The sequence below is a fragment of the Pezoporus flaviventris genome, unplaced genomic scaffold (genome assembly GCF_033815535.1).
Source record: "Pezoporus flaviventris isolate CSIRO_AGI_PZ_B2104156 unplaced genomic scaffold, CSIRO_AGI_Pfla_v1 ptg000007l, whole genome shotgun sequence".
In the NCBI taxonomy this organism is placed as follows: Eukaryota; Metazoa; Chordata; class Aves; order Psittaciformes; family Psittacidae; genus Pezoporus; species Pezoporus flaviventris.
Genome location: NW_026892555.1, coordinates 71,970,830 through 71,988,542, shown reverse-complemented (window position 1 = coordinate 71,988,542; position 17,713 = coordinate 71,970,830). Strand labels below are relative to the sequence as shown.

Here is a 17,713-nt window from a genome sequence, read left to right as displayed (position 1 = left end):
CATTTGGGGTTTTTTTCTGTAGATATATTTGGCACCAGACACCAAAGGTTCACTGTCACCACTCAATTTAAGAAACAGGAAGAAAACTTCCTTCAAATTGCATGTATAAAATATAGACTAGATCTTGAGTGGGTAGAAAGCTGCTTACAGTAAAAGGTTCCCTTATTCAAGCATCATTTAGAATGATGTTTGAAATGCTGTAAGAACACTGAAAAGGAATGAACCACTGAACATGGTTATTTAAAGCTTGAAAATCAGATCAGAGCCCATGAACAGGGTTTAACGAAAAATCTGCTTTGACAATTGATGAGTAAAAGACAGACTCTATCCTTCACAGGACCAAATCCAATGAGGCTGAATTTGACTTTAGAGGACCCCTTCACTTGCTGAAGTATTTTCTCCACCAAGCCATTATAGATAAATGTATTGAGGTCTGCCATCCAGGGGAAAAATAAAATAGCCTTGGCTATACTGCTTGAAAATACATCTTAGTCCTTCAAGATTCTCCAACAATGATGCCACTTTAAGAGAAAAGCATAATCAAAGAAAACAGACAGGGAAAATCAGAGCATGTGAGGAACACAATTTCCTCAGTCATTTATAAGGTAAAATAAAAAATTATCAGGAAATATTTCCTGTTCACTGAAATAACTATCTTGCCCTGAATGCACTGCTGCAGTATCCAGTGGTTACCAAGCTCAAAATTACAAAAGGCTTTCTAAGTGGCATATTTGCAATTGGACTGTCCTGAAGTAGAAAACAATGTGGGCCTAGGACAGCAAGGAAGAAACACATCGTGGTTAAATTCAGAGCTGCACTACAAAGCAGCAGACAGCTTCACAAACGACTTAGTCCAAAGGCAGCTGAATAGAGACCAAGGTATTGCAGGGGCCAAGAAATTAGAACACAAAAATGTTAATGCGACTGGAAAAACAATTATTAATTCAGTACAGATTTTCCAGGGTCAGGACACATTGTTGTGTCCTACAACGCCACCTTTCACATAATGACATGCTAAACATATACACAAGACAGAACTAAATTGAGAAGCAATACAGGTATGGAATATAGAAGTAGTTAAACACGCACAATTGCACCTACCATTGAATTCAAGTCCATCTAAAGTTGGACTCAATGATCTTAAGGTCTTTTTCCAACCTAAATGATTCTATAAATTCACATAACAGGAATTCAAGAATGCATACCCAATCTGGTGCCAAGGCAGCTACATTTGATATGCATCTTGCATGGTGTTAAACCAAAATGAAGACATTGCTGCTACAAACTGGCAGATACTCCTTTCATCAGTTGTTGCCACCTCCACTGTCATGCCAGCAAAAGAAATCATAAGCCTTCCCTAATCCACTTACAGCAAACTCAGGCAGTTTAGTTTAAACCACCAATGAAGTTGTGTATGAGTCTTGACCGAAGCAGGTTTGAGAACAGAGGAAGGATAGCTCACGCCATAGCATGCCTAGGTTCCCGGATTGCCTCATTCTGCACCTGTAATTAGTTCATAAACATATCTGAATAAACATATCTTATTCAATTATATAATCTGCAGAGCTTCTGACTTGCACTGCAGCTGAAAAGCAGGTACAGAAGCCAGAGCTACTACACAGGCTACTGTGAACTGTGCCAGCCATGTCTGTACAAAGCTGCCCCTACCCAATCCAGAAAGCAACAGACTGGAAGAAGCCAGAAGGCCACATAATTGCATTTGCTGCCCTGAATAGATTTTCCTCTGAGAAATCCTTCTAATTAGTAGATCACATCTTACATACCTGAGCATCCTTCTTTTGACACAGTCTACAGACCAATTAGTTAAAGCACATAACCCAAACGCTCTCATTCTTAAAAAAAAAGAAATAAAATCACTCAGACCTCATTATCCGATACATCAGTAGGTAATGACAGTGTGTGATTTCATGTATAATTCAATCCTCATTCTTTCATACAAAGTCTTCATCCCTAAAGGAGCACGTCTAAGATTTCTATCACTCACTATCAGTATTACCACCCTGTCAGGTAGCCTCTCATTACCTGAAGCAGTTTTAAGAATGTGGCCTGAAAAGGTACAGGTAAAACCATGAGCTAGTATTGAAGCAGATCCCTTTATGTTATTATCTAGTAAATACTTCTTGCAACATTCAGCGTTAAAGGGGCTCTTTCAGACACTAACTTTAATGCATTTGTGCATTTTAATAAATATATTTTATATACACATATTTGTAGGTTCTAATGATAAATACCACATATTCAAAAGCTACAGTGAACAATTTTGGGCAGCCACTAAGGCTAGATCAGATAATCCCAATAGTTGCTGCCAATCTCAAATCTAATTACTTCATGTATTTATGAGCTATCAAAACATAAAGCAAGCAACATGAAGCATAATCAGTGTTGCAAATTAGTCTCTTTTCAAAGAAAAGACACTGAATTTAAGGTTTAGAACTTTTGTGCATGACCATAGTTCAAAATGAAGAACAACCTTTCTCATGAAGGGAGCAGGTGGAACTCCAAGTCATAAACTGCGATTTAGTTACTCTTGCCACTTCCAATCTGAATCAAGATCAAGTTCATTCCTGTTCTGAGCATAAGAAATGACTTAAGGACCTTGATAATGATCTGATTCACCAAGGCTTATTATAAAATAATAAACTTCGCTAACAATCTGCTCAATGAATGCCAAGTTTGTTTTATAACCATAGATTAAAGATATCTCACCTGCAACCAGAGTCATGTGCTCTAAGACATGATACTGCAAGACCAACTCTGCACAAACCTCTTCTAGGATGGTATCATCTAGCCTGCTCCAACATGTTCCTGTGAACATATTTCTGAGTGTCTGGCTTTACAGTTCTCTAAATGAATGCTCTCACTTTTTATACATCAAAGAAAGGATAACTGCCGGGATAAACTGAAATTATGTCAACTAGAAGATGTTTATATAAACTCCCTTCTTTGGATGATGATGAGAGATTTTCCTCTCATTACCCTCTCCTAGGACTCTACTGCAAGACGAAGAACGTTGGGCTATCTATGAAGATCAAGAGATCAAGTATAAACCACCACTTAATGCATCACAAGCTAGATTAGCCTGACATCCCAAATCCGGATTTCAGCACACTTCCCACTTTTAAGCATAGACCCTCAATATATTTATTGAAATATTGGTTCTCAAACCATCCTAATTAGTATTTGAGAATTTCAGAGGAAACTCTACAGCACCCAGGAGAATCTCAGCAAAACCCACTATGACCAAAACAACACAACAGACTGATGCCTGTTCCTTCCAAATCTAGGAACTAACAGAAGGTACTGAGCAGGTAGAATTGAAGTATCATACCCTTCTGATTACATCATTTATCTGTTAGCCAGACATCACCTTTTCACACAAAGAAAATACATTTCCTCCAACTTAAAGAGCTAATCCCATTGAATTTAATCCTGTTCCCTAAAAGAATATCTAAAGCTATTCTTACGAGTTATACCTTTCAGCATCCTACTACTGAACTAGTACATACACTCACAGAGGGAATTTTACACTACTTGGACAATCTCGAGACATTGATTTTTTTATTTTCAACCCTATACTTTTTGGCTGATGCCTGGATTAAGGAGTCACCTTTCAAAGTCTTCTTCCAAGCAGCTGCGATGAGGGTAAAGAAGGACAGCAAAAAAAGATTTAAAACTTATGCGTACAGTGCAAAAAGGTTTGAAGGGAAAAAAATTACAGAATCTTATGCACACTTTAATAAAGAACTATCTGTGTCCACTCTTTATCAAAATACTTGTTCCCACCTCCTGGCACTGACCCTTACGACACTGAGTGGGTCTGACCACAAGCTAATAAAGTAGAGATGACTACTTGTCATCTGTGCAAAGACCTAAAGCAACAGAAAAGTTTTTTGTACTGGGACACAAGCAGTAATAGAACTAAACTAATTAGCAGAATTCTAGACATTATCTCCATACACTTGACAGGTACTTTTAGATACTATAGGAATATGCGATTTAAGTCTAGATCTGAGGAGGCTGTATTCCTCTGATTCAAAGAGCCATCCTGTATGTTCTATGTAATTTTCCTCTTAGTTCCATAAGGCAAGTTCTGAAGCTCTGTGGTAGCTGCCAGAAAATATCCCTACAGGACACAGTAGTCAAATAACATCAAACTATTGTCAGCTTTCATTTCCCTTGCCAAAACTTCCTATCCTGTAAAAATTACATTATCTCAGCCCATATAACCTCATCTAAAATTTAACTCTTACCAGCTCTTTGATAGACACATGTCTTCTAAACTATAGTTCTTTACTTCTGCAAGATTTATACTACAATTAGTTCAGAGCCCATACCGGATTTATAACTTTTTTTTCTTCTCTGAAGAGTCAAAGAGAAGTAAAAATTCCAAAGCACTATTAGCGGTGATTAAAACATTGTGCAGCATATGTAATTTCTTCTCTTTTACTCCTCAGCAGATAGGAAGGAACAGAACTGGAGGACAGTAAATGTTTCTGACTATAAAGAAATGCAGCTCATGCTGCTGTTCACATGGATCTGCTGGCAAGCTACTGAAGGAAATCTCAATAACACAGTGAAAGTTCTACAAACGCTGTCTCATGCCTGGCCAAATGAAAGAGTCATGATGGGACACAAACACATGGCTAAAAACATATCAGAGATGTGGTTAGGCAAATGAGTAGATTAGCTTGAAACCTGTTCTACAGAACTATGAGCATTCAGCCTACTGAATATTTATAGAAAGGTGCCAGACTTCAGCTCCTGATCCATGGTATTTGCTTTAAAAGTGCTGTACATAAGCAGTCTACCCACAAGATGTGACAGTATGGAGTTTGAGTGCCAATTACATTCTAGAAATACTGATGCTGAAGTCCAAATTAACTGAAAATTGACTTGTTAAAAAGCTGTTTTGGAATTTCAGTTACTTGTGACAGTCTAAATAGAATCAAAACTGAGTACTATAACATTGGACTTTTTTTTTTCAGGAGGTCAGCCAAAGTTAATCTTGATTACTTTGAAGATTATCAAATGAAAACCAGATCTTAAAGAAAAAAAAATTAAGTTACTTTCAAAAGTACATGCTAATATAACTGGCATTCCCTGAAGGTCCCTGTGCAGCACAGAAGTCAGTTATGCAAGCCACTCTTCACACCAACACCATAGTAAAGCTGGTCCCTTGCTACACATTCATGGATATACACACGTTTCAGTGCAGTCTTTACTGCACCACACTGCAGGACACATACCTCATCTGGGGCATTCCTTTCCCATATGTTATAATATATTTGAGGTATGGCACCACAGACTGTGGGCAGAAAAAGCTACACCCTCCATTCTCATTCTCTCATAAAGAATAACAAAGTTGTTCCTACTAGCAAACCCTCTTTTAGGATTTCCTGAACATCTTTCTTTCACTACCCCTCAGAACTACTTAGAGAATCTTATTATACACTCAACAGTCCTGCATTTCCAATGCATTATGTAGCTGCACTGTTTGAATGCAATCCAATTTATTCAGGCAATGCATCTTGGGAGACTTCAGGTCCTTATTTCTTAGCCCATCTTCACAATTGTACCTTGACATCAGCATCAGTCTCTTCTCTGTGCAGCACACTTTAGAGACTTTAACACAAGCTGAGAGAGCACAAGTTGAGCCAAAGCTCCAGAATATTGCAAGTGTACAATCTTACCAGGCAGGAGAGGATCTTCAATACATAGCATGGATGGTCTGTATCCATTAGTCATGACTTTCATTATTTCTTCTTTGGCAATATAGGCACCTCCATTTTTTATTCTAATACCAGTTTTCAAGTAGTTAAAATTCCTTCCATAGAGTTCAAAAAATTCTATCAGAAGCATTCCAAGGTTTTCATCAGCTCTTCTGGCATCAATTCTTGGATGCAGCTGTGACAGAGCAGTTGTTAATTATTAAAAATTAATGCTTTTCAGACCACAACACAGTGCAATAAAAAGCTCTCATTTAAACAGCTGAGTATAAATGCTTTACACAAGCCCGAATTGAGTCATTCTTCACCTACTTAAACTACCAAGAGGGGGCAGCACTTCAGTAGCACCCGGAAGACAAAGAACTCCTTCCCTCCTCTTCCAGCTTTCTGAGGCTTAGTAAGTTCTTTTCCCTAAGCCAAAAGCAATAAAGTACTGCAAACTACATTACAGCTTAATTAGTAACAGAGTAATGCCTGCTTCTTCCCAGAAAACCCATCGCCAATGTTTTCAAAAGTAGTGGGGGGCTCTATTTACCCTAACTAAAATACAATTTTTACCTCAACCTCCCCATATTATATATGGTAAGTAAAAATTATAGTAATATTTCAATTAATCATTAACAGCAGCAAAATATGGAGGTTTTTCCATTATCACAGCATGAGAGATACTAACATCGTACCTCATCATACACAAATTTTACCATCACAAAAATATACTAGAAGATGCTATAACTCATTAGCTATTTCATTAGTTTCCTACAATATTTGTCAGTATGTCAAAACCAAACCAACATGTAATTAAAAACAACTTTACTTATTTCAGAATTTTAATAAACACTGAAATCAACTACTCTATCAGTCTAAGAAGCAACTTAAACTGCACCCTGGCAGACTTACAAAACACCAGTAATGATTCAGGCACTGGAATAGGCTGCCCAGGACAGCAGCATAATCCAAATCACAGGCCCTGATATAAAAAGCAATGCACAGCCTCTGCTTTTTTGCAAGGCTCCTGCTGGTGCTTCAGTTCACTTCTGTAGTCCATAGGAGCTGCCAATGAACAAATACCTAGAACCGTAACAGTAAAGCTGTGCATTGCTAGGGGAGTCTAAAGAACCAGCACCATAACAGGACATAAGTACATACACCAAAATATTTTAAAGAACACAAACAAGGAACAGACTTACCTGCAGGAAACTAATTGCCATTAAAATTAGGCTGTAAGAGCTAATTCCACCTGTAAAAACTTCATTCAAGTCCCTCTGAAGGAGGAACTGTTTTAATACTAAAATCAAGTAAGGCAGCAAAGAATATTTCTGCAAAGCAAAGTAAGTCTTATCAGTGACAGTGTCAACTTTCTGAAACAAAGAACAAACTACACAATCTCAACACAATAAGAATCTTCTAATACAAAAATGTTATTCAGTGGTGTGCTATAAAGTGTTTCCACTGGAAGAACTGCAACATGCCTTTTTTTAGTCTACAAACAGAAGGCTAACTTCAACTCTTATTTGATCAAACAGCTTACGTATCAGATCAGTACCCACCCCCAAACAGGAAGACTTTCACATCCTCCTTTGAATGCCAGTGTCACTCGTTGTAGTCAAAGCCTTCTGTCTAAACCATACTGTTACTGCAGAGCATGAAAAGTAAACTTGATTTTAAGTAGGTAACTGCAGAAGAATTGATTTTAAGTATGTAACTACAGAAGAATAATCAAGCATCACAAATTCAAGGTAAACAAAATTTCAGACTTGTAAAGTTTAGTACCTATCTGCAGATCTAACCATGACTGCATAGTCCCTTCAGTGCACAGGTTTATCCACACAAACACCTAGCACTCGAAGGCAACACTAAACAGACACCAGCAGAAAATCAATTAAAATATCCATGTTAAATTAAGTGTTTATAGTCTTCAGTAATCAACTTTCAAAAGTCTAAGCCATATCGAGAAAGGTTAGCTGAGCATCTAGCACAACCCTGCAAGTAGTATAACATTCATTACACGGCTGATACCTTCATGTATTCCTTAATAAATCGAGCTGCCTTCACACCAGTTTCTACATTAAAACTGATGTCAACTTTCACTTCTGTCTCCTGGTCAGTAAGTTTTATTATTGGTACCTGAAAAGATTAAAATAAGGTTTTATGAATACCCAGAATGCAATACTGGTGCTGTTCTCTAGCTTATTTACTTAAGACACGAGGATACTATCAGTTCAAATGAATACAACTATCAAGCTAAAAATAATACGGTTTTGAGAAAAGATAATAATCCATTTGCTGAAAAGCAAATGCTTCTTAGTGAGGTGATTAAAAACACAGGCATATAGGTTCACATTAACTTCTCATCACTCATGTACTTTCCTGTAATTATTACATATCTGTCTCCATAGCTGCAATGTCAGTGTTTTGTAGGACAACTAAATTTATTTAATGACTCACTGTTGTTAATAGGAGACATTCTACACTCATAACCTGTGGAAACTGCATTCATCTGACCCAACACTGCACCATTCACTTGCTAAACTGATAGAAGACTACCCAAGCAGAAAAAAATAAAGCACTGTCTCTTGGTTTGTCAAGCTGCACTGGTTCACTGCAGAGTCAAACCAAAGCCAAACTGGATAAAAGCAAAGCAGGAATAGCAATACTTCCTCTTTTGGCAGCAATGAATTATTATGGAACTACCAGTACTGTAGTTCAGTCTCAGTCTCACATCATCTCCACCTTGAGTACAGTTATCCCACAAAATTATCTTCAGTCATAGCCTAAACATCAGCTGATAATATCTATTTTAAATCTGAAATGGAAACAAAAAAAAACAAAAAACAAGCAAAAAAAACCCACAAAAAAAACCAAAACCCCAAAACAAACAACCAAAAGAAAACAAAAGCAGCATAGCACCATTTCACAACAACTGCAGAGGTACAGCCTTCCAGCAAATACAGTACACTGCATGCTACTGTTAAGCACAAATTCTACCAAAATCTTGCACAGACAGAGCAAAACATTGTACTTAAGGCAATATAAGTTGCTTCATGAATTAAGAACACTATTTATCACCAACATCTTAAGGGGTCTGAAAACTCTTCAGTTCAGTATTCCAAAGACTATCACTTACCGTAGCTTTATCAAGTACTTTAATGGAATATGGCTCAGCCACATTGTGTTTTCTTAGTGCTTGCTCCAGCAGCTGTAAAGGTGGCCGTTCCCATTTTCCAAAAACAACTAGATCAATATCACTAGACAAAAGGAACACAACATGAGATCCATTCAGTCTAAAACATAATAATCCGCAAAAAAAAAAAAAAGCACTTTATGCCTTGCAAGTCCTCCAGCGTGACCATTTTGCAACTTTTAACCTAGATTCCCAATAAAATGCTTGTAGGAATGCTAAAGAGATGGCCTAATGTGCTTTAAGACCCAAAGCAGTATTCTAGTTTCTTGCTTCCAGTTCTCTGCCGAGTTCTTTATCCTCCTCTTCCTTTTACCTTTTCTCCTCCTTCCCCTCTGACTTCCACACCCCAATCCTTCCCTCATGTCCCAGTGTTGACAGGCAAAATAATAATCCAAACAATTTTAGTGATTGTTATTCATAAAAGTGGAATGTCCAGTGATTTCCTAAGCAAAATTTTAAATGATATAAAGACAACATAATCTTTAAGACACAGCTTAGGTTCGAATTTGAGATCCTCAAGGCAGTGAAAAGAGCCTGCAGCAAGCTCACTGCCCTGGACTTCAAAAGAGCAGACTTTGGCCTCTTCAGGAACCTGCTTAGTAAGGTTCCATGGGATATAGCCCTAGAGGGCAGGGGGGCCCAAGACTCTTGGTTGATATTCAAGGATCACCTGCTAGAAGCTGAGGAGAGTTGCATCCCAACTAGAAGGAAGGGCAGCAGGAGGGCCAGGAGACCTCCTTGGATGGATAAGGAGCTCCTGAGGAAAATTCAAATTGAAAAAGAGGCTTATAAAAAGTAGAAGCAAGGACAGGTGTCATGGGAAGAGTACAGGGATGTTGTCTGGGAAGCTAGGGACCAGGTTAGCAAAGCTAAGGCCCAGTTAGAATTAAACTTGGCAAGGGATATTAAGGATAACAGGAAGAGATTCTACAGGTACACAGCAAATAAAAAACACACTAGGGAGAATGTAGGCCCCCTCAGGAAGCTCTCGGGAGAACTAGATACACAGGATTTGGAGAAGGCTGAGGTTCTTAATGACTTCTTTGCCTCGGTCTTCACTGGCAAAGGCTCTGACCAAACCACCCAAGTCTTGGAAGGCAGATGCAGGGACTGTGAGAATGAAGACCTTGGGCCCACTGTAGGATAGGAACTGGTTAGAGACCATCTTAAAAATCTGAACATGCACAAGTCCATGGGACCTGATGAAATCCATCCATGGGTCCGGAAGGAGCTGGCAAATGAAGTTGCTAAGCCACTGGCCATCATATTTGAGAAATCATGGCAGTCAGGTGAAGTTCCCAATGACTGGAAAAAGGGAAATATAACCCCCATTTTCAAGAAGGGGAAAATGGATGACCCGGGGAATTACAGACCAGTCAGTCTCACCTCTGTGCCTGACAAAATCTTGGAGCAGATTCTCCTGGAAGGCATGCTAAGGCACATGAAAATCAACAAGGTGCTTGGTGACAGCCAGCATGGCTTCACTAAGGGGAAATCCTGCCTGACCCATCTGGTGGCCTTCTATGATGGGGCTATGGAACTGATGGGACAGGGGTAGAGCAGTTGATGTCATCTACCCGGACTTGTGTAAAGCGTTTGACACTGTCCCACATGACATCCTTGTCTCTAAATTGGAGAGACATCAACTTGAGAGGTGAACCACTCAGCGGATAAGAACTGGCTGGACGGCCGCACACAAAGAGTTGTGGTCAATGGCTCAATGTCCAGCTGGAGACCAGTAACGAGTGGTGTCCCTCAGGGATCAGTGTTGGGACTGGTCTTGTTCAATATCTCTGTTGCTGACATGGACAGTGGGACTGAGTGCGCCCTCAGCAAGTTTGCTGATGACACCAAGCTGTGTGGTTCGGTTGATACGCTGGAGGGAAGGAATGCCACTCAGAGGGACCTTGACACGCTTGTGAGGTGGGCTGATGCCAACCTTATGAAGTTTAACCATGCCAAGTGCAAGGTCCTACACCTGGGTCGGAGCAATCCCAGGCACAGCTACAGGCTGGGCAGAGAAGAGATTCAGAGCAGCCCTGCGGAGAAGGATTTGGGGTTGTTGGTTGATGAGAAAATGAACACAAGCAGGCAGTGTGCGCTCGCAGCCCAGAAAACCAACCATATCCTGGGCTGCATCAAAAGGAGCGTGACCAGCAGGTCAAAGGAGGTGATCCTGCGCCTCTACTCTGCTCTTGTGAGAACTCACTTGGGAGTATTGTGTGCAGTTCTGGTGTCCTCAACATAAAAAGGACATGAAACTGTTGGAACAAGTCCAGAGGAGGGCCATGAGGATGATCAGGGGACTGGAGCACCTCCCGTATGAAGACAGGCTGAGAAAATTGGGGCTGTTCAGCCTGGAGAAGAGAAGGCTGCGTGGACCTCATAGCAGCCTTCCAGTATCTGAAGGGGGCCTATAGGGATGCTGGGGAGGGACACTTCATTAGGGACTGTAGTGACAGGACAAGGGGTAACGGGTTAAAACTTAAACAGGGGAAGTTTAGATTGGATATAAGGAAGAAATTTTTTACTGTTAGGGTGGTGAGGCACTGGAATGAGTTGCCCAGGGAGGTTTAAGACCAGGTTGGACGAAGCCTTGGGTGACATGGTTTAGTGTGAGGTGTCCCTGCCCATGGCAGGGGGGTTGGAACTGGATGATCTTAAGGTCCTTTCCAACCCTAACTATTCTATGATTCTATACACCCACCTATTGAACCACTAAGTGATACAAAACACTGAATTAAGACATTTTAGAAATTTTGTTCTCAAAAATATGGGAAAACAGCTGTGATGACTCTTGTAACTTTGCACACTAACTCTGTGGTGACAGTCAGTAATTCACCTTATTTAACACAATCTTTACATAGGGAACACTGAACATTCAATTTCACTATCTTGAAAACAAAGACTAACCCCAGACACAAGGAAGTAAAGGTAATTCACCTAAGAGTCAGTAAGTATCTAGAGAAGTACAATGATATACCAAACACTTGAAATTCTAAGTTAAAAAACTCTTCCCCTTGTAACATGGGACATTAGGTAAAAAAATTTACTGCAAGTTTGACAGGTTTACACATTCCAGTTTGAATTCTCCTTTGAAATTTACCATTATTCTAAATGACAATCTTTATATAAAGTATTACTTACCTGGTTGGAAGATAAAGCCCTGTACTAAAGCTGCCAAATATCTGGACCTGAAAAAAAACCCACAGCAGTGAAATAACTTGTAATTATGAATGCTCACTTCATTTCACTTTCACAAGACAAAGATTCTTCTGGACTCGTTAAGGATACAGCCCAGCAAAAACTTATTGAACTTTACTACATACTGTGTGAAACCTGCAGAAATACACTTTCTCTTATAGATGCAACTTTAGAGGATTGATTTTTAACATGAAATGACTACCAATCCTGCTAGCAGCAGAGTACAGTCTTTTGAAACAACTTTTTGCTATTTATTTCCATTTTGATGTCAGTATAGGCTGCTACAAATTTCCTTCCCCCACACTTCCTTCTTTCCTCCTAGGGCAGCTTTACTGAAATTGGAAGAGTGCAAGGGAAACATTTTTTCCAAATTTTTAGGTTTCAAAACACCAAATGCATCTAAAACATACGATTCAGATAAACAGGAATACTGCAGATTTTACTGCAAGGACGGTTATGAAATTGTGGCAAGTGTCTGTGTGTGGAAAAGAAAGCACGCTGATGGGACATTCATGGCCCACATCAAATGCTTTGGTATGCTTCTAATGGGGAGAACTGAGACATTCTTCTCCCTCCGCTACAACAGAGCACGATTTACAAGTTCACTTCTTTGAAATTACCTATGAAAAGGTTGGGCAACACCAGCCCATTTCAGTGTTTATCTCTGTTCCCACAAGCTAGAAAAATGTTATCACTAAGGAAAAATCACAGATAAAGATGCAGCAGAGAAGCTTTTCTGTATCTTTAGCTCAGCACTGTGGCCACAGCCCTCACTTTTCATCACTGAAGGCTATAAAATCACAATTTTTCTGTGATTTTTTTCTGAAGGCTATAAAATCCCAATGTTTCTGCCGCTTCACAACATTACTATCTGGTAATCAGAAAGGTGATGCTATAGATACACTTTACACTACTTCCATATGGTTTTTGTCTAGGAGAAACTTACTGTTTAGGCAATAAAGGGCTTGAAAATACAGCAACTTCAGCTGCAATGTAGCTCAGGAAGTCAAGTTCACACTAAAGCAGAGTTAAAGTAATTTACTGAATGTCAAATTTATGACGAGTACCAAAAAAAATAAAAATCTGAGTGTTTTAACCATTTTCTTGTAAAATATTTATATTTACAAATATCCAGAGCCAGGACTCCTTGCAGAAACAGATACATAGGTAGGCAGTTTAATATTAAGTTATACAGTGACAATCAATTTAATAAGCTTTTACTTTAAAAAATGCACTTCTTAAAGTGGAAATTTCTTCACATCTGTGGCTCTCAAAATGAAAAATAAAATTATCAGTAGCCTTCATTAACCTTACATCTAGGTTTTAAATTTCCTCCATTTTTTTAAATGAACTGCAAAGTACTGCAAGAGCTGTGATACTAAGTCAACTGCCTTAAGTTTGAAGTCTTATCTGTTCAATTCTAAACCACAGAAAGATAATAGCAAGGTTAAGTGAACAGGGCTCTATAATTTACCAGAGAAGCAAATCACCACTTAAATTACACTCACATCAGCTGTCGGCCAAAGATCTTTGATGACAGTTTCTATCCTTTTCACCACTTCTCTTCTCATAGCTGCTTCTTCAGGACGAGGGGACATGAAGTCATAGAAGTCAATTATTTCTTCGTGTAGTCTAAAGGAGAAAGTAGTATCAGTTATAATGACAAGTTAGCTATCGCAGTAAACTGCAACAAAAACTATAGGCATTATTTAGTATCATCATTTAACCAAAACATGCAGTACTTTCAAGGAATATGAAAGCCTAAGTGATGTGGCATTCACATAGGTAATTGGAGGGTTTGGGATCTGGGATTTGGGACAGGTGTATTCATACTTGATTTTTATGGCAGCACCTCACAGCAACCTAAGCAATACCTACACACCAGCCCTCATCACTTTACCTAAATACCAAAGATGTCAAAAGCCACAGGATGCAAACACTAGTAGACATTTACTGACCTTCTTAGTGGCTCAACAGTGAAGGTCATATTCAATTCCCGATTCCCAAAGATTACTTTCTTAAAAAAAAAGAATAAAACAAAACAACAACAAAAAAAAAAACAAAGCATAGTCTTAAAAACTATACAATGATCCAAATGTGAAGCAGCACAAGAACCATTAAAATCTTCAAGTGGGTTTATTTTCAGGGGTTATTACTCCTGTGTATGTGGAAGTTTACACAGACTTGCAAACAGGCCACAGGCACTGAGTTTTTGTAGAGGGTGATAAAAGGGGGACATTTGAGTGTTCCCTGATGCAAAAATACCCACTTCAACAGACAGGGATTCCTTTGACCACTCAAGCCCTTTGTTAGTAATTCATTCATATAGGAAGCGACCTTCCAACTGATCTACTCAAAGTGTAGAAGTATTAAATGTATCCTCAAGTGGAAAGTACATTAATACCAGTGTTACATGAGGAGTTCTGATACTGGGTTCTTATACACTTGTTAAGTCCACTTATTTCCCATATCCTTGTACCTTAGAACACTCGCTGGCAAATCTGAAAGATCAATTTGAATTTTCAGGTGAATATCACGTTTGTTTTCAATGAAAAAGCATCAAGCCATGCCAAATATTCAAGAAACATACAAATTCAATATTGCAGTGAAATACAAATACTGTCCTAAAATAAAAATATCAGGTCAATCCTTAGTTAACATGCTTGGCCTTTCAATGGAAATTTTTATACATCCCTAGTAGAACTCCTAACTCTTCCCCTGAAACTTTTGCAACTCATTTTACTAGAGAATTCTCACTATAACAGATACCCTCCAACAGATCAGGTGTCCAATTTTTAAGTGTCAGGATTCCTTTCCATACACAAATAGATTTTAACAGCTAAGCACAACGATATTTCTAAAAAGCATATATACTTAAAATTACTGTTTGCCCTTTCTCTTACCTTAAACTGGGGCTGGATCCACAAGAGAACTTTTAACTACACAGCAGACTTGTCAACTAAGCATGTCACTTCATTGATAATCTATTTGATTTCAAACCTTCAGAGGAAGACAGAAAATACAAACCAAGATGCTCCTATTTTTTGTTTCTAAGAAGTATGCTTTGGGGATTTTTCCCCTTTCCAAGATGACAAGACCAGTGAAAGGAATACCTGAATGCACGCAACAGCAATGGAGCCATTGTCCTGCTTATAAAAATCAGCAGTAGCTGAAAGCAGGAAAAGACAAAGCAGTTATCCAATTCCCTTGCAGCAATCCTTCCAAGCCTCCAGCAATTTCATGTGGCATATTTTAAAGGTGGATCCCACCCATAATGTATATTAGCTCAAAGAACTCATCTTCCGTTGATTTTTCAATGTCTTTTTAGACCATTTACGCTTTTGTAATTCATGGCATTCTATGACAATTTAAATACGCATCAGAACTAAGAAGTACTTTAACTGTTGCTGGTTAATGATTTTATCTGATGTTCTTTTTCTTGAGGGAAAGAAAGTTATTGGCAGCTCATCTCCAAGCATAACACTTCTCAGGCTCCCGATTCATATCCACTTGCCTCTATCCACTAGCTCTTTTTCAAGTTAGCAATCCTCATCTGTCTCTCTCTCTATACACAGGAGAAAGTCCGAAGTCTGATCACTGCCGACCTTCTTCAGCTTTTCTGTTGCACCATGTTCTCTGACAGGTGGCCAGAAATGCACAGAGTCAATACAGCATTACACCATTCAGTCCACTTGCTTTCACTTCACTGTCCATATCTTTGCAAAGATTGCTACTAATGACTAATTTAAGGATATCTGTGCATACAGCTGGCTCTTTCAAAGAAACCATTATCAAAGAGCTTCAAGGCGTTTTCTGAACAATAGCCACAAACATAAAGCCCACCCACTGGGTATATTCAGTCTGAATTACTTTCCTTCAGATTCACGATTCCGTATTTACTAGAATTTAATTTTCCCAGCAATTTTATAACCTAATGAACAACAAACTCCCACTGTGACTGTCTGCAGTCAGCTCCAGCTATTATCCTTTCTATCCTTTTCTCATTCGTTTCTTTCCTCCAGGTATTTATGAATATATCAGGCAACAGACTCTTGACAAATTCCACTGGTAACACTTCCCTATTATAAAGTATTTTATTCTTTCCTTTGGTTACTCTAAGCAGTTAACCCATAAGCCCAGCAAACCTGTGACTGTTCAATTTGTACCAAGTCCTCAAAAAAGACACATTCTTCCTGAATCAACCCCATCCAAGCACTCTAGGAGACACAGACATTCCTGAAAATAAATGCATTTACAGTAGCCACCCCATATTAAGGAAGGAGGAGATAGAAGGGATCTCAGTTTCCCTGTGCACTGCAGCCTCCACCATACAGTCTTTCAAAAGCAGCCCCTAGTGTGTCAGCAAGGTCAGAAATATAGCAAGCACACAAGCACTCTCACTGCCATGCCCCACTAAGCTTCTGTTCAGATGATTAACACTGCGGCAATTCTCAATCATGTTATGAAAGACTCAAAAAAAGACCACCCACCAACTAGTCTGCATTTCCTTCCCTGATCTACTTCTTAACAAGTCAACTTCGTATTTCCTACCTTGCACTGGCAAGGCAGCACTTCATTTAATATTTCAGTTTGCACGGGATAACAGCACAAAAGCTAGATAATCAAAACTCATTTAAAATTCAAACCATACACTGTGGCTTCACAGTTAAATTCATCTGGAATTCTTCAGTGTATGCCACCATACAGAGCTGTACAACAGCTTTCTTTCCGCTGATGGACTTAAACACTCCTTACTGAAATTTAAAAAGACAGTTCCCTGGAGTCAATGAAAGTTCTAGGGAGAAGTCTCAAGCCCTTCTCTGACAAAAAGCAATGCAATTAGTTCACTTAGTTTTTACTACATGATCTAACTTCTCCTGGGTGCCCTTTCATGTCTTTGTATGAGCCCTAGAGACTTGCATGTTTCTTGCTTTCAATGTGAAAGGTTTTCAGGTTTTAACACACTTGGCAAACCTCAAATCCTCTGTCTTAACGGACTTCTATTTTGCTTGCTTTCTCCAGTTTTTCTAATTTGACAGCTTCTACATCTCAGAGAATATCATCTTCCTGGACTACGTCCATAAGACAATCAATGCTATCTTCACAGTCAGCACATGACAACATGACCATCTTTAATATATCCTCTTCAAGCACTTCATTCTTTAGGCTACCTCCTCAAGAACCTTCTGAAAACCTGAAATGCTTTTTAAAAATGTACTGTTACTGTAGTTTACATTTTCATAAACACCTCTGCTCAGACAAGGTTACTGAAACACAGTCACAAAAAAGGCAGCTCTGATATACATAAAACAAGGTGCTCTATACTGCTCAGAACTCATCTTAGAGTAACTTCTCTACTAACTGAAGGAATAATAATTTGCTGTCTGAAAAAAAAAAAAAAAAAGATCACTACATGATATTCGCCCAGCCAATACAGGAACAGTTTTTAGTTAAGTATTTTGCCCACATAACCTCTATGATCTTCATAAGCACTTGCTTCTTTGGACTATGACTAATCATTAGGAACAGAATTTTTATTTGCAGCACATGATGTACATGTGGATGTACGCAACACCTTAAC

The 17,713-nt window shown here is 38.8% G+C and overlaps 1 protein-coding gene across 7 annotated transcripts in view; it reads right to left on the bottom strand.

Annotated features, from left to right (window-relative positions):
• Window positions 1-17,713, bottom strand: part of TENT4A (terminal nucleotidyltransferase 4A) — a 60,565-nt gene that overhangs the window by 31,320 nt on the left and 11,532 nt on the right. For 6 of the 7 annotated variants that reach the window (XM_061449187.1, XM_061449183.1, XM_061449188.1 and 3 more), the window contains exons 2-7: window positions 13,641-13,764; window positions 12,076-12,122; window positions 8,872-8,992; window positions 7,764-7,871; window positions 6,935-7,063; window positions 5,712-5,925 (exon numbers count right to left, since the gene is read on the bottom strand). In XM_061449187.1, the coding sequence (XP_061305171.1) occupies window positions 5,712-5,925; window positions 6,935-7,063; window positions 7,764-7,871; window positions 8,872-8,992; window positions 12,076-12,122; window positions 13,641-13,764 (743 nt within the window). The remainder of the gene's footprint in view (window positions 1-5,711; window positions 5,926-6,934; window positions 7,064-7,763; window positions 7,872-8,871; window positions 8,993-12,075; window positions 12,123-13,640; window positions 13,765-17,713) is intronic. The other variant, XM_061449184.1, reaches the window with a different exon arrangement.